Source organism: Ochotona princeps, chromosome 21 (genome assembly GCF_030435755.1).
Source record: "Ochotona princeps isolate mOchPri1 chromosome 21, mOchPri1.hap1, whole genome shotgun sequence".
In the NCBI taxonomy this organism is placed as follows: Eukaryota; Metazoa; Chordata; class Mammalia; order Lagomorpha; family Ochotonidae; genus Ochotona; species Ochotona princeps.
This window is the reverse complement of record NC_080852.1, coordinates 36,997,635-37,012,313: the sequence shown is the minus strand read 5'-3', so window position 1 is coordinate 37,012,313 and position 14,679 is coordinate 36,997,635. Positions and strand designations below refer to the sequence as shown.

Below are 14,679 nucleotides of genomic sequence, written 5' to 3'. Positions count from 1 at the left end.
GGGGCTGTCACTGAGGCATGGCAGGTAAAGCCACTGCCTGCGATGGCCAGCGTTCCCCATGGGCACTGGTTTATAGCCCATCTGCTCTGCTTCTAATCCAATTCCCTGCAAATGGCCTGGATAAGCAAACCAGCAGATCAACCAAGTATTGGGGCTCCTACCATTCCTATCGAAGACCTGGAAAAAGGTCCTGGCTCCTGGCTCTGGTCTGGCCCAGCCCTGGCTGTTGTGGCCATCTGGTAAGTAAACCAGTAGATGAAAAGATCTTTGTTTCTTTCTCTTTCTCTCTGTGATTCCGTGTTTCAAATAAATAAATAAATAAATAAATACATTTTTGAAAAACATAAAAATAAAATAAGAAATGGGACATTTGTAAGATTTTCACACAAATAGACTGCACAAGTGCCCGGCACAGTGGCCTAGCAGCTAAAGTCCTCGCCTTGAACGCACCCAGGATCCCAAATGGGCGCCAGTTCTAATCCCGGCAGCTCCACTTCCCATCCAGCTCCCTGCATGTGGTCTGGGAAAGCAGCTGAGGACGGCCCAAAGCTTTGGGACCCTGCACCCGCGTGGGAGACCTGGAAGAGGTTCCAGGTTCCCGGCTTCGGATCGGCACAGCACTGGCCATTGTGGCTCAATTGGGGAGTGAATCATCAGATGGAAGATTTTCCTCTATGTCTCTCCTCCTCTGTGTATATCTGACTTTGTAATAAAAATAAATAAATCTTAAAAAAAAAAAAACCAAATGGACTGCACAAAAGGTGTGTGGGGGAGTGCTGGTATGTGTGGGGGTGAAGGGGGAAGTGCTGCTGTTAAGAGGTGACATGGCTCTGTAGACCCAAACATACGAGTGTCACGTGAGACAGGCAGGGTCAGACAGGCAGTGGGCACACAGCCCAGTGGTTCAGGTGTCTGGGTCCATGGCAGAGTGCCTGTGTTCAACCCCGGCTCTGGCTCCTGTGTCAATGCTCCGCTAACAGACCCTGGCAGCAACAGCGATGGCTCAACAGACTCGGTTCTGGGTTCCTGGCTCTGGCCCCAGTTGCTGCAGGTATTTGGGGAGTAAACCAGCAGCAGACAGAGCTCTCTGTGTGTTTGTCTCTATGCACCTCAAACAACTAAAAAGTAAAATTAGGAAAAACAAAAATAAGAGTGGGTGATACAACGGCTCAACTGGCTGATCTTCCACCTGACAGCACCAGCATTCCATAATGGATTCCAGTTTGTGTCCAGCTGTTCTACTTCTGATCCAGCTCCCTGTTTATGGCCAGAGAAAAGCAGTGGAGGATGGCTCAAGCCTTTGAGACCCTGTACCCACATGGGAGACCTGGAAGAGGTTCCTGGCTTCTGACTCCAGTTCGGCTCAGTTCTGGCCGTTGAGACCATTTGGGGGGTTAACCAGTGGTTAGAAGATCCTTCTGTCTGTCTTTTCTCTGAAAATCTGCCTTTTCAATAAAAAAATCTTCAAACAAAAACAAGAGGCACAGCAACTAAACCCAATATATGATCTCTGAGCATGTCAGGTGCTCAGAGGAAAAGTGCCATTGAGGATATGATTGGGACAACTGGCATTGGGGTATGGATTGTAGTCTGGGGCAGACACTGGATCAGTGCTGATTCCCTGAACCTGACAGCCGCCCAATGGGTTTTGACACGATGGTCTTTTCAGGAAAGCAACCTGAGAAAGATGGTTTGCAAACAAGGGACCTGGCACCTGTGACCTACACTCAAACTGCTCAGAAACCAACGATACTGTGTGTTTGCAGACAGAGCAGTGGTTCTATCCTGGGGGTGTGCCAGCATCCCTCCAGAGCTCATCAAAAATACCAACTGTTAGGATTTACCCCAAAACCACTCGGTCAGCTGTCCGGAGGCAGTGCCCAGCAGTCTGAGTCTTAATCCAACCTTCAGGTCACCGGATGCAAGCCAAAGAGCCTGAACTACTGACACAGAAAGAGAATGTGAGAACAACCGGGCTGAAATGTTCAAACCAGTCCATCTGGGTAAAGGTTTGCAGGAGTTTTCTGTATGAAACTGAGTTTGAAACTACTGTGAAATAAAAAATGAACAACAGCAATAGTAGAAATGACCAGGGATGGTGTGTGGGGAGGTGAGGGGAGACCTTGGGGGCAGGGAGGCTCATCAGGAGCTTCCAGCGTGACGGCTGGGTGAAGGACAGTGTCCCCTTCACGTGGCAGAGCGCCGTCCTGTGGCACAGCTGGCTTCCCCAGTCACTCACCTGAATAGGAGAGCCCCGCGATCTCGATGAAGAGGTCTTCCTCGGAGAAGCTCTCAGGCAGCATGAGGAAGGCAGCCGTGAGCGCGCTCCTCAGGTTCTTGTCCAGGGCCGATCGGATGCTGGTGTTCTCGCTCATGGCCACAATTTTCACCTGAGAAGCAGAACCTCTGTTAGAGATTCTGGAAGTGCAGGATTGCTCAAGCCTTGGGACACATACCCGCTGGACCCATCCCAAACTCTTACCACTGGAGACCAGGGTACCACCAGCACAGACGACACAAATTGCCATTACTCTAATAAGCACCCTCAGAATCTCCTATTCTGCCAAATCCAGAAAATCATGATGCCAGAAAGATTCAAAATGTCAAATAAAATTGCTTTTAAATTAAAAAGAATAATCATCCGTTGGGAAAGTTAAGATTTTTCAAAGTTTACAATCTCATTGTCTTTCACTTAATTTTCTAGTACACTTGAAGGCATTTTACTTTTCCTTTTTTAAAAAGATTAATTTATTTTTATTGGAAAGTCAGACTTGTAGAGAGAAGGAGAGACAGAAAGATCTTCAGTCTGCTGATTCACTCCCCAAATAGCCTCAATGGCCAGAGGTGAGCAGATCTGGAGCCAGAAGCTTCTTCCTGGTCTCCCATGTGGGTGCAGGGTCCCAAGGCTTTGGGCCGTCCTCGACTGCTTTCCCAGGCCACAGGCAGGGAGCTGGATGGGAAATAGAGCTGCTGGGACATGAACCAGCGCCCATTCGGCAGGGATCCCAACGCTTACAACGTGGAGGACTAACCAATCGAGCCATCATGCCGGGCTCAAGGCATTTTACTTTCTTACTCATCTGTCTTCTTGCCCACACATAAGCTTGATGAAGCAAATAAGGCAAAGGGAAATAGTTACAACAGAAAAAGCACACATCTTGGAGAGAGCTCTGGGTTATGAGAGTGTCAGCAAGTGACGCAATTTCTCAGATCTGAAGTCCTTATCTATAAAGTGGGGATAGTAAATTTCAATCAAGCAAGAGAACTGCTACAAAGAAAGAATACGGTAACAAACGCAAAGCTCCTGTGGCAGCCGTGCACCACACAGAGCGCAGCCGTCACGGGGTCCCTGATGCTCCCCAGACCCAGGGAGGGGCAGAGGGCCCTAGGCTGTCCCAGGGTTCCCTGTTGGGGAATGTGTTCAAGCCCCAGCTGTACCTCTTTCCTCGTCCTGTGACCATGGGCATAATCCTTGGTCAGTAAGACAGCTGACTGATAGGCTTGAGCTCCTAAGACTGCTGGGAGGATGAAGTGGGCTCCAGGGGGCCTCCTGGTGTGTGCCTCCTGGGACCCAGGGCAAGGTTCTCTCTGGGCCAGAGGTTCTCACCACCACCTGCTGTTACCAGCACGTGGAGTGCATGTTAAGGCACACACTATTTGGCCCAGTCCCCAGAGTTTAGGATTCAGCAGGCTCAAGTGAGTGTTTGCACAAGTTCCCACGTGACTCGGACCCTGTGTCCCTGGGACACACCCTGATGACGCCTGCAGTATAACGCCCCCCACCCCCTAAAAAGCACGGATGTGGAGCCTCTCTTCACGGGGGTCTTGGCTGCCCAAACTCCCACCACAATTGGGCTGCTTCCACGGATGTTCTATACGAGCAAAGGGGGTGACAAGTCCTCACAGGCATCCCCATGCACCAGTGTACCCACCATCTTCAAACGCCGTGCCGCTGCTAGTGAATCTGCTAGTACGGGTGACAGGGCATGACCTGCTTGGTATTTGTCAAACACAAACAATTTGACGGAAATTAAGAAGGCACATAAAAGACACACTACAGGAAGCTCCCAGATAAAGTGTGATGGGAAAGCTAGAAAAGAGAACATATATTCCACAGCTTTTTTCATTTTTTAACCACAGAAAGCAATATTACAAAACCTAGAATGATTTTATATAACAAGCTTAAGAACCTGAATTCCACCTTTTCCTTTTTCCTGACACTTTTTCAGGGAATATTTCTTCTTATTACTTTTTTAAATGTTTATTTATTTTTTTATTGGAAAGTCAGATTTACAGGGAGGAAAGAGAGAGAAAGATCTTCCCTCTGCTGGTTTATTCCACATGTGGCTACAATGGCCGGAGCTGAGCTGATCCAAAGCCTGTACTTCTTCCAGGTCTCCCACACAGGTGCAGAGTCCCAAGGCTTTGGGCCATCCTCTACTGCTTTCCCAGGCCACAAGCAGGGAGCTAGAGAGGAAGTGGAGCAGCTGGGACATGAACCGACGCCCATTAAGGGATCCCAGTGTTGCAAGATGAGGATTTAGGCACTGGGCTATTGTGCTGGACCCCTCTAGGGGACTATTTCTAACATACAAACCTCAATATCTCAGTTAATTAGATGTTTTGACACCAACTTTAATTAAACCTTTCGCCCTTAGCTGAGTTTGGCACCAGTACCACCATCTGCAGAGAGCAAAGCAAGGGGCAGTATAGGAAGGCAATTTCCCTCGGGCCGCACCATGAGTTGGTGGCAGACATTAGGGCGACACCCTGCCCACCCCTGACCAGGCATGTTCTGAACATTTTAAATAACTTTCATGCATTCACTTAAGGATGTAGTCTGGTTCATTTATCTTGAATGACTGACCACCAAAACAAATTTTTAGGTACTGTAAGTAATGTCTTTATTCCTTGAATAATTTTCCCAAACCCTGTATTCCACAGAGAATCATGGCTTCAACAGGGAAAGCTCTTCATCTTAACAATGGGAACACAACACTCAGACTTCTCCACGACACTCAGTCACCCATCAGACCAGTACCCCAATGTTTCCAAGGCTGTTTCCACAACCCTGGGATCCCCTACTATTTCCACAGACCCCTTCTGATCACAGCTTAACAATTCCAACCCGCCCTCCCCGCCCCCCTGTGCTTCTTGGGTGGTTTTTACAGAAACTCACCGACATTTTAAAGCTATCTGAGGATGCTAATAAATTCACAGATGGAAAGAGTTAAGTTTGGGGAAGTTCTCCTGGTTAACAAAATGCCACTTGTTATCCAAGCAAGCTGCCCTGCTTAGTCTGTAAGAAAGCAGTCTGCTTCCTTTGAAGATTAAGACAGTGAAAAGCAAAGCGCATCCTTACTCAAAGGAAAAATGGCAGAGCAGGAGGCTTGGCCACTGCGCTGATCGGCTTCTTCAGCGACAGGTGGACTAGGAACTGGTCTCAGCGGCATTGCTATTTGTTGTTCACAGTGAAAAGCCAGTGAGCTCTTGGGGCACTGCCAGGGAGGCCTGGGAAAAGAAGAAAAAGTCCTCAGATTGGTGAATAGCTGTTTGTATCTTCCTGGGAATGCCTGACCTGAACTGCATAGATAACATGGGCACCAGCGCCTGCCAGAGTCTCTCCTGGAGGGGGCGGGGCAGCCCCTGAAAGAAGTTTCAGAGGAAAGATGTGGGAGCACCTTTCAAGACGGAAATGAGGGTCCTGTGCGGCCTCCTCTCTGACACAGTCGCGGGGGAGACCGCTGCCACTGTGAGGAGGGTCAGACGCAGAGAGCAGGGCTTGACCAAGGGTCCCGGCGCTCGCCATGACTGTCACCTTGCGCCGCCAAGAGGGTGGCCAGTCCTCAGCAGCAGCCGACATCAGAGCCGGAGCCTGCCTTGTGAAGTCTCCCAAGCTATGTGCTTTGCTGTGGAGCTGGGCTGCCCTCTGCACCGCAACAGAGATGACTCACTCTTTGTATTTCAAAAGCCTGAAGCCCAAGTCTGCCCACAGCCACAGCTGGCCACGAGCTCCTCGATTCCCAGCTCAGGGATTCCCCCCGCCAATTTACAAGCAGTAAATCAGTGAAGCCATGATACAGTGATGGCTGTACAACCCGATGAGTACGCTAAAGGTCACGGAAGTGTACACTTCACGTGGCTGAATTGTACAATGTGTGAAGTATATCTCAAAGACGCCACGTAAATGCCCTGAGGTGGTAAATATACAACCGCATGTTAATGCTTCAGAAATTCAAGAGAAATTATCAATAAGCGGGATCTTCAAAAAGTTTCTGGAAAAATAAACTGAGGAGCCAGCATTGTGCTGCTAATGGGCTATTCCTCTGCGGCTTCCCATATGGGCACCAAGTTGAGTCCTAATTGTCCACTTCCAATCCAATTTCCTCTCAATAGCCTGGGAAAGCAGTAGAGGATGGCCATATGGGTGCTGGTGCCCTTGTACCCACATGGGAGACCCTGAGGAAGCTCCTGGCTTTGACTTGGCCCAACCTTAGCCAAATGCTCACACTCAGCTTTTGGTACAAAGACCACAATCCCATTTCATTGAGTAACTCATGAGGTTTGGTTAATATCTGCTGCCCCCTAGAGGTAATGTGATTTATTAAAGATGGCTGAGAAGTCTAAAAGTGGGAAGCCGGCCAAAGGAGTATTTCTGTTTTTACAATTTCTATATTTAGCACTTTGCAACGACTTTTAACAGAGTCTAATTTTCTTGTGCTGGAAGCTTAGTAAGCCCTACAGGGCACTTGTCCTAAGTAACAATTTTTTTCTCCAAGTAGGATGAGAATCACGTTTTTACATAGCTGCTTCTCCTTGCCTTGAATCGCTGTTTTCATTAAGGACAGTTGACATCCAGGTCAAATCTGAGGTCATGCTCCACGGTGGCACTTCTTAGATGTCCTGGCATTTCCGGTTTCTACAGCTTTTTTCCCCCCTAAGTTTCGAAGTATTTCAAGCCTATGGTACTGGCAGTTAACACAGCATTTCCACATTCCATCTCATTTGGTCTCAAAATAGCAGACAGCCAAGGACAGGGGGCAAGGTCACTTTCTGAGTGAGTGCTAAAGTACCAGCCACATCAGAGCCAAGGTCACTGTCATCGGACGCAGGCACGGTGGTGCAGTGTCGGAACACACTGGCATTTCAGGCTCTGAGCCCTGGTCGGCCAGGTTCTAGAACACTCTTCCCACCCACCCCTGGGATCACTACCCTGCTTCTGATTTCCAGTTCCTGTGGCAAAGGCAGGCTAAAAGCTGTCATTATCCCTATCCTACAGAGCGAGCAAGGCTCAGAAAGACAAAGCAAGCTGCTCAGCTAAACTGCCACTAAGCTTCACAAATGAATTTGATCCAAAGTTTGAATTTTCACATTCACATCTCTTCCCATAAAGTTGCTTATTTTAATTAAAAAATAAAAATCTACTTGGACATAAAAGGAATATATATATATATAAAATCTCAATAGCATTTGTTTATTGTTTGCTCAATTATGAAGTTTATGAGTTGTCCAGCTTAGAACTTGGTTACTTAATTATTTCAATAAACCTAATGTTTCTGGACATGTAAGAAATGTTTTTTCCTGGGCCCAGCTTGATAGCGTAGTGGTTAAAGTCCTCCTCGCCTTGCACGCTCCAGGATCCCATATGGTTGCCGGTTCTAATCCCTGCGGCTTTGCTTCCCATCCAGCTCCCTGCTTGTGGCCTGGGAAAGCAGTTGAGGACGGCCCAAAGCTTTGGGACCCTGCACCCACGTGGGAGACCTGGAGGAGGTTCCTGGCTCCTGGCTCTGGATCAGCTTGGCTCCAGCCGTTGTGGTCACTTGGAGATTGAGTCATTGGATGGAGGATCTTCCTCTCTGTCTCTCCTCCTCTCTGTATATTTGACTTTGCAATAAAAATAAATGAATCTTAAAAAGAAATGTTTTTTCCTGAGGCAGGCTCTGTGGTGCAGCAGGTTAAGCTGCCGCTGGGGAGACCCTAATCACCTGTCAGAATGCCTGGCAAGAATCCTGGCTGCATCGTGCTTTCGATGCAGCTTCCTCCTAACACACCTGGGAGGCAGCAGGCAACAGCCTGGGCGTGTAGGTTCCTGCCATCCATGTGGGAGAGACGGCCCTTTAGCCAGGCCTGGCCTCAGCTACTGCAAGAATTTGGGGAGGATGGATGTCAGTCTTTCTACCTTTTACATAAATAAATAGCTTTAGAAAAATGCTTTTCCTTGGCTGGTGGAGTGGTATGTCAAGGCTAATCCCCTAGCTGCAGTATCGGCATCTTCCAGCCGCAGTACCGGCATCCCATACGGGTGCTGGTTCATGTTCCAGCTGCTCTACTTCCCATCCAGCTCTCTGCTTGTGGCCTGGGAAAGCAGTCAAGGACGGCCCAAAGCCTTGGGATCCTGCACCTGTGGTGGGAGACCAGGAAGAAGTGCCTGGTTTCAGATTGGCTCAGCTCTAGCTGTTACGGCCACTTGGGGAATGAATCAGCGAAGGCAAGATCTTCCTCTCTGTCTCTCCTTCTCTCTGTAAATCTGCCTGCCTTTCAGGCAAACATAAATAAATCTAAAGAAGAAGAATGCCTTTCCTGGGGCAGGTGGCTGACCAGCGGCTCTGTGTCTCTTATAGTGCTTGGTTCAGCTTCGGCTCCTTCGCTTCGAGTCCAGCTGCCGCAAGAGCACCCTGGGAGGCTGCGGGTCATGCTGGCTCGAATGCTTAGAGCCCTGCCTCAGGGAGAGGACCTGCACTGAGGTTTAGGCTGGTTTAGGCTACAGGCTTTGGCCCAGCCAGGCCTGGATGCCATGACTTTTGGGAGTAACCAGTGGATGGACAACCCCTCAGTCTGTCTCACTCCCTCTGTCTCTGCTTTTCAAATCAATAATACAAATAACTACACAAAAGAAAAGAAAAGCCAACCATTAGGATGACTCGTGTTGCTTCCTGAGGTTCTCACTCACCGGTTTCTGGAGCCTTCCAGCAATGTATAAGTTGTTCCAGTTGAGGAGATCTTCGATCAGAACACTTGTGCTAATTACCCCGTATTTGATAAGCTGGAAAAGAAAAAAGGACAGGTGTAAAAAAAGACCAACAGGACCACACTGATGCTGATGCAGCGAAACTGCGGGGATTCAGGACTGCAGTAGCAGCCTCGCTCCCAAGGCAGCCACAGTGCTGGCCTCGTGTGCAAACACACATCCCCCAAGGCCGTGCAGGTCTGTCCATCAGGCATGCGACGTGACCACTACGTTAACTGAGGGCAGTGAGGCAGTCAAGGGAGACTGGCCCTCGGACACCATCCACGACTGCTCTATAATGGGTCAGGAAGAAAAGACAGGTCCGTTGCCACTTTGAGAAGTGACAACACAGCTCACCCTCCTCACATGAGAGGAAGCCTGAGGCCCACAGGACTCGATGCCCACGGCAGTGACATCACCGAGCCACACCGGGCCTCAGCATGGCAGCCTGGTCTCCCGAAGTCTGTTTCATTAAGCAAGGATAGGAAATGTTCTGAAGTTAAAAGTTCCCACTGGTGGGGCTTGGCAGCGTGGCCTAGTGGCTAACGTCCTCGCCTTGATCCCATATGGCCGCTGGTTCTAATCCCAGCAGCTCCACTTCCTCTCTGTCTCTCCTCCTCTCAGTATATCTGACTTTGTAATAAAAATAAAATTAAATTAAAAAAAAATAAATTAAAAAAAAAGTTTCCACTGGCAATCTCCTCACAGTAAATGCCTTGTGCTACCGACCATTTCAAAAACTTTTATAATTACAAAGCAGCATCCAAAAGCCAAACTGCCTCATCCCGCTAACCACGTGGAACTATGGGCAAGCCAGTTTCGGCAATAATTTGAGCCCTGAATGCGGAATTCTCAGGTTACAAAGCCCCGTCAAATCTCTTCACTCAGCTGAACTTTAGAAACCCAACCAGCATTCTCAGGCTGCAAGGATCCAACAAGCGGTCAAAGAATTTCAATGAAAGCAGCACAGCCCCGTGGGCATATAATTATGCCCACACATTTGGTTATTCGAGCTTGTAATATTGTCTGAAAACTACTAATTAGTGATAGGCTCACCTAATAGTAATTACGGAGAAAGAACAAAGCTGTGTGTTTCATGTGACTCCAGGAAGGGCATGGCTATGCTCAGCGGCTGCCCAGGACCTCAGCTCAGCCCTGTACAAAACTCTGCCCACTGCAGGAGTAAAAGCAAACACTCCCGGCCTGGAGGCAGAGACCACCCCCAGCCCATTTCTCCATTTGAATTTCAATGCCCTCCAAGGCAAAGTGCAGGTGCAGCAACCTAGCAGCAACACAATATCTGGGTCTGGAGCAGTAGCCTAGCAGCTAAAGTTCTCACCTTGAATGTGCTGGGATCCCATATAGGTGCTGGTTCTAATCCCAGCGGCCCCACTTCCCATCCAGCTCCCTGCCTGTGGCTTGGGAAAGCAGTCGAGGACAGCCCAAAGCCTTGGGATCTTGCACCTGTGTGGGAGACCTGGAAGAAGCTCCTGGTTCCTGGCTCTTGGCTTTGGATCAGCTCAGCTCTGGCCGCTGCGGCTGCTTGGGGAGTGAAACAACGAACAGAAGATCTTCCTCTCTGTCTCTCCTCCTCTCTGTATATCTTACCTTCCAATTAAAACAAAAAAAATCTTAAAAAAAAAAAAAAAAGAAAAGAAATGCAAAACCTCAGATCCCAAGGGTACGCACACATCACCAGTGCAAGCATCCATCCCTCCCGGGTTCAGACAGGTCCTCGGCTCCTTCTCCAGTTAATCCAACCTCCTCCTGCCCTTTAACGTGTGGCCCCCTGACCAGCAGCATCAGCCTACCACCAGGGAGCCTGGGCAACGGTTCCTTCTGCAGCGCTGGCAGAGCCCCAGCAACCTCACATGCCTGCCCTCGACAGCTGGTGAGACCCATCTGCCACCCTGGCCCGATGCCCTCAGTGGTCCCACAGGGACCCTGCCTTGTGCTTGGCATCCCTCTTCGAGCTTGGGGTGCTTCATGTACAAGACAGCTTGGTAGGGCTCCCCTGCTGTCAGCCCACCCACCACACCTGCTTCCTAGCAGCCCGGTGTCAACTCACACCCACCAACAGCTGCCTGCAGCCAGAGGTGCTCATCTATCACTGGGCATCAAATCCTCTTCCAACTTCTAACTCTCACCTGCTGGTTTATCCTCCCAAACGGCTGCAAAAGTCGGGGCAGGAGGCCAGGCTGACTTCAGGTGCCAGGAACTTCATCCATGGCTGCCACATGGGTGGCAGGTGCCCAACTACCCCCACACACTACCTGCTGCCTCCCAGAGAGCGTATCAGCAGGAAGCTGAACTTGGGAGAGGAGCTGGACCCCAAGCCCAGGTACTCTGATACGGGGTGGGGTGTCCCAAGGGCTACCTCAACCACCAGCAGGATTGTAAGGTACAGTAAAATTAGAGAACCACTTAGGCAAAACAGAAACAATAAGAAAAATAAATCAGTACATTGAACCACATGCCACCCTGCAAACAGGGCAGGGGAGCTGAGGGCTGCAGTCCTGGCATCGATGACACCCGCAGGGGACACCGACACTGACACACAAACCCAAGTGGGCCTGACAACACCGCTCCGTGCAGGCCTGCACTCACCCGACCGTCGCACGTGATCAGGGGGTTGTAGTAAACCCCAGCTCCGTAGTTATTCTGGATGGAGGAGATGACCCGGGGCCCCAGGACTTTAAGGAACGAGTAGTGGCTCCAGTTCTTCTTCATGTTCTTCGCATGCCACGCCACAGGGTCGTCTACCGTAAACACAAAGTCCAGCATGGCGTTCTGTGAGGCAAACAAAGGACAGTGGGTTCAGCACTGGTTCCCAGACAGGCAGTCAGAGCAGAAAGTTCCAGAACACCTTGCCCTTTGATGAATGCCAAGGTCTCGGGCTGTCATTAGAAAGCACTAAAAATGTCAGCAAGCCCCTGGCAGCAGCCTGAGCTCTGTTTGCTCAACATGGATGACGTATCTCGCTGAGCCAGCGCCCTTTTCCCAACACCGCATAGGGGACGGCCAGCCTGAGGCAGGCGCTACGTTGGCTCAGTTTCACAGGAAAGGAAGCTGAGGCCCAGGGTAAGAGCTCTCTGCCCTAGGGCACAGAGCTGTGACTTCCTTGCCATCAGCTCAGCCGCTAGCTGCACCGTCCCTCCAGATCAAAGCCACAGTGTACGGATACACACTAAGTACCAGGACAGGGAAATGTCACCCGGACTGTCCCATTCACTCTCCACACATGAAGTACCTAGAATGGGGCAGAAACAAACAGCTCAAAAGCCACCTGGGAGAATAAACTGTCATTAACTCTCCCCACAGAAGGGGGTCTCCTCAGGAGAAATTTTCCTAGGCTGAAAAATATGCATAAGAGGTAAGCAGGGAAGGCGGGAGTGCTGGAGGAGGCAGGGAGAAGGGGCAGGAGCTATGTCAGAGGGAGCGCGACCTGTGGTCTCCAGCTGTAACAGAACTTTACTGCTGTGGTGGGGGATGAGGCCAGAGAGGGAGGCCGTGGGCCACGCCGGAACATGTTCTTGGAGCAGAGGAGCCGATGGCTAGGCGGGACTGAAGCTGGGGGACACGCAGCCTCCGGAGGTCCCTGCACGGCTCCAGGGGGGCAAAGGAAAGCAGCCTGGGCTGATGAGACACGCAGGTGTTGGAATCCACAAGCCTGGTGGACTGTATGCAGGGAGAGGGGTGAGGCAAAGGCAAAAACTCCAGTGAAGCTTTCGTGGAAAAATGAAGCGGCGGCTGCCAGCCTACCAGGAGGTTCCCACAGAGGCATCCCAAGCCACTAGGGGGGCCTGAGACTTGGTGGTGTGGGGAGCTCAGATATACACATTTTTAAAACGCGCAACTGTTAATGTACATTAGAGAAAACAACCAGCCATAATCACCTATCATTTCTCTTGTTGTCTATAACCTGTAATTTTTCCTATCCTGACAAGTTAAAGAGAAGCAGTGTATGTTAGTTAGCAGTACAGATGGGACGAAAGAAACCCAAGCAACTGAATGGATGTCCTCACCCGGAAGTCAAGAGGCAACCTTTAACCAAAAGACTCCAGCCCGAGGACCACAGGCGGAGGCCCCAGGGAATCAGAGGAGGGCTTTGAAGTTGCTGAGGCCCGGGATCCATCCCTGCAACAGTGACATCAATTGTCCCCAGAAGTAGAACCTGCCTGCAAACTCTGCTCCTCAGCAGCACCCACAAATCCCAGTGTTGGGCTCACACTGAAAACACGGAGTGCTACTTGCAGTCCTTGCCTGGGCCTCGCGGCCTCTCGCGCTCTAGACCCACGTGGACGCCCGTGGGCAGCTCCCCGTGTCATTCGTGCTGTGCTCTGGACACATCGGGGCTCTGAAGGGCAGGAGGGCGAGACGACGCTCAGGAGAGCCGGGAGACACCTGGCGTGCGTGGGGGGCTGCCCCGGGAGGGTCCCCGCCGCGCTCACCTTCTGATCTGAATTGGGTCCCGCCTGGCGGAACACCCCGGAGCCGTAGGCAAACGCCAGGCTCAGCTCCTCGGGGAAGTGAGACAGGATCTTGCGGAAGGCCACCCCCGAGCTCTGCAGCGCCTGCAGCGCCATGGGCGCGAGGCCTCCCCCGGGACGGCTGCGGGGCCGGGGACACTGTGGCCGGGGCAGGTCGTGAGGGAGCGGGCAGGGCGGGTCCGAAGGGGAGGAGGCTGAGCTGGGGCTGCAGCGGGGAGTGGGACGCCGAGGACCACACGGACTCCGTGAGCAAACAGCACCCAGCAAGTGTAGGGGTGCAACCTGCGGGACGACGAACTCTCGCCTCAGCTCCGCCCCTCGCGCACACGCGGGACGCCAGAGATGGCGCCCAGCGGCTCGGGGAGAGGCGAGGGCTTTGCAGCGATCCCTGGTGGTCGGAGGAGCGCGCTGCAGGCTGAGCCTGGGACGGCAGGCTGCGGATCCACCACTCATTTTTGCAAATGCTAAAAAGTGATGCATATGTAGCTGCATAAAACTTATCAATGAAGTGCAGACAGGCATCCTAAACAGTACAATGCGGTGGCATTCAGAACATTCATCAGGTGCAGAGCAGCGTGCCGAGGCCTGGTGCTGCAGAGTGGCAAGGTTAGGACCACGTCAGCCTGTGGCACGGCTGGAGAGCAGGTCTGGCTGCAGGTCTAGAGCTGTTTCTAGCGTGGGGACCTGCTGGGGTCCAAGGCTGATTTGGATGGCGGTGGGGAGGGAAGAGGCTGGGAGGCCATGTAGAAAGCTTCACTGTTCCACCGTGAAGGGAAAACCAGTTAGGCCCAGGAGGTAGGGCCCAGCAGGAGCTCAAGGTCTGTGAATGAGCAGTTGCACAGCTGGATGCCTGCTGCTGAGGGGCTGGAAAACACCCCTGGGTGTGAGAGCAACAGCCAATCCTGGGGTGCAGAGGAGAACCAAAAGGGGTTCACACGAGTGACTATTTTAATTGGTGTTGGGAGCACTGGACGAGTGCCCTGCCCTAAAATAATGACTGGTTCAAGGCCAGGAGGCAGCAGGAAGACAGGAGGTCACAGTGAGGCGGATCTGCCTCCTTTCCAGGGCCTGGCCAGTCAGGTAGCACCCAGTGGACCCACGGGGATGCAAGTGATGGGAGTGAGAGCTGAAATTGCTATGGCAATAAGTATAGTTATTGTTATTTTATAGGCTAGCCTGTTT

At 51.2% G+C, this 14,679-nt stretch overlaps 1 protein-coding gene across 3 annotated transcripts in view; it reads right to left on the bottom strand.

The window, feature by feature from the left end:
- Window positions 1-13,752, bottom strand: part of TAMM41 (TAM41 mitochondrial translocator assembly and maintenance homolog) — a 37,567-nt gene extending 23,815 nt beyond the window's left edge. For 2 of the 3 annotated variants that reach the window (XM_058678812.1, XM_004581311.3), the window contains exons 1-4: window positions 13,459-13,752; window positions 11,615-11,797; window positions 8,951-9,043; window positions 2,240-2,390 (exon numbers count right to left, since the gene is read on the bottom strand). In XM_058678812.1, the coding sequence (XP_058534795.1) occupies window positions 2,240-2,390; window positions 8,951-9,043; window positions 11,615-11,797; window positions 13,459-13,593 (562 nt within the window). In that variant the 5' untranslated portion in view covers window positions 13,594-13,752. Of the gene's footprint in view, window positions 1-2,239; window positions 2,391-8,909; window positions 9,045-11,614; window positions 11,798-13,458 lie in introns of those variants that run through there. The other variant, XM_058678813.1, reaches the window with a different exon arrangement.
- Between the last annotated feature and the right edge of the window lie 927 nt (window positions 13,753-14,679).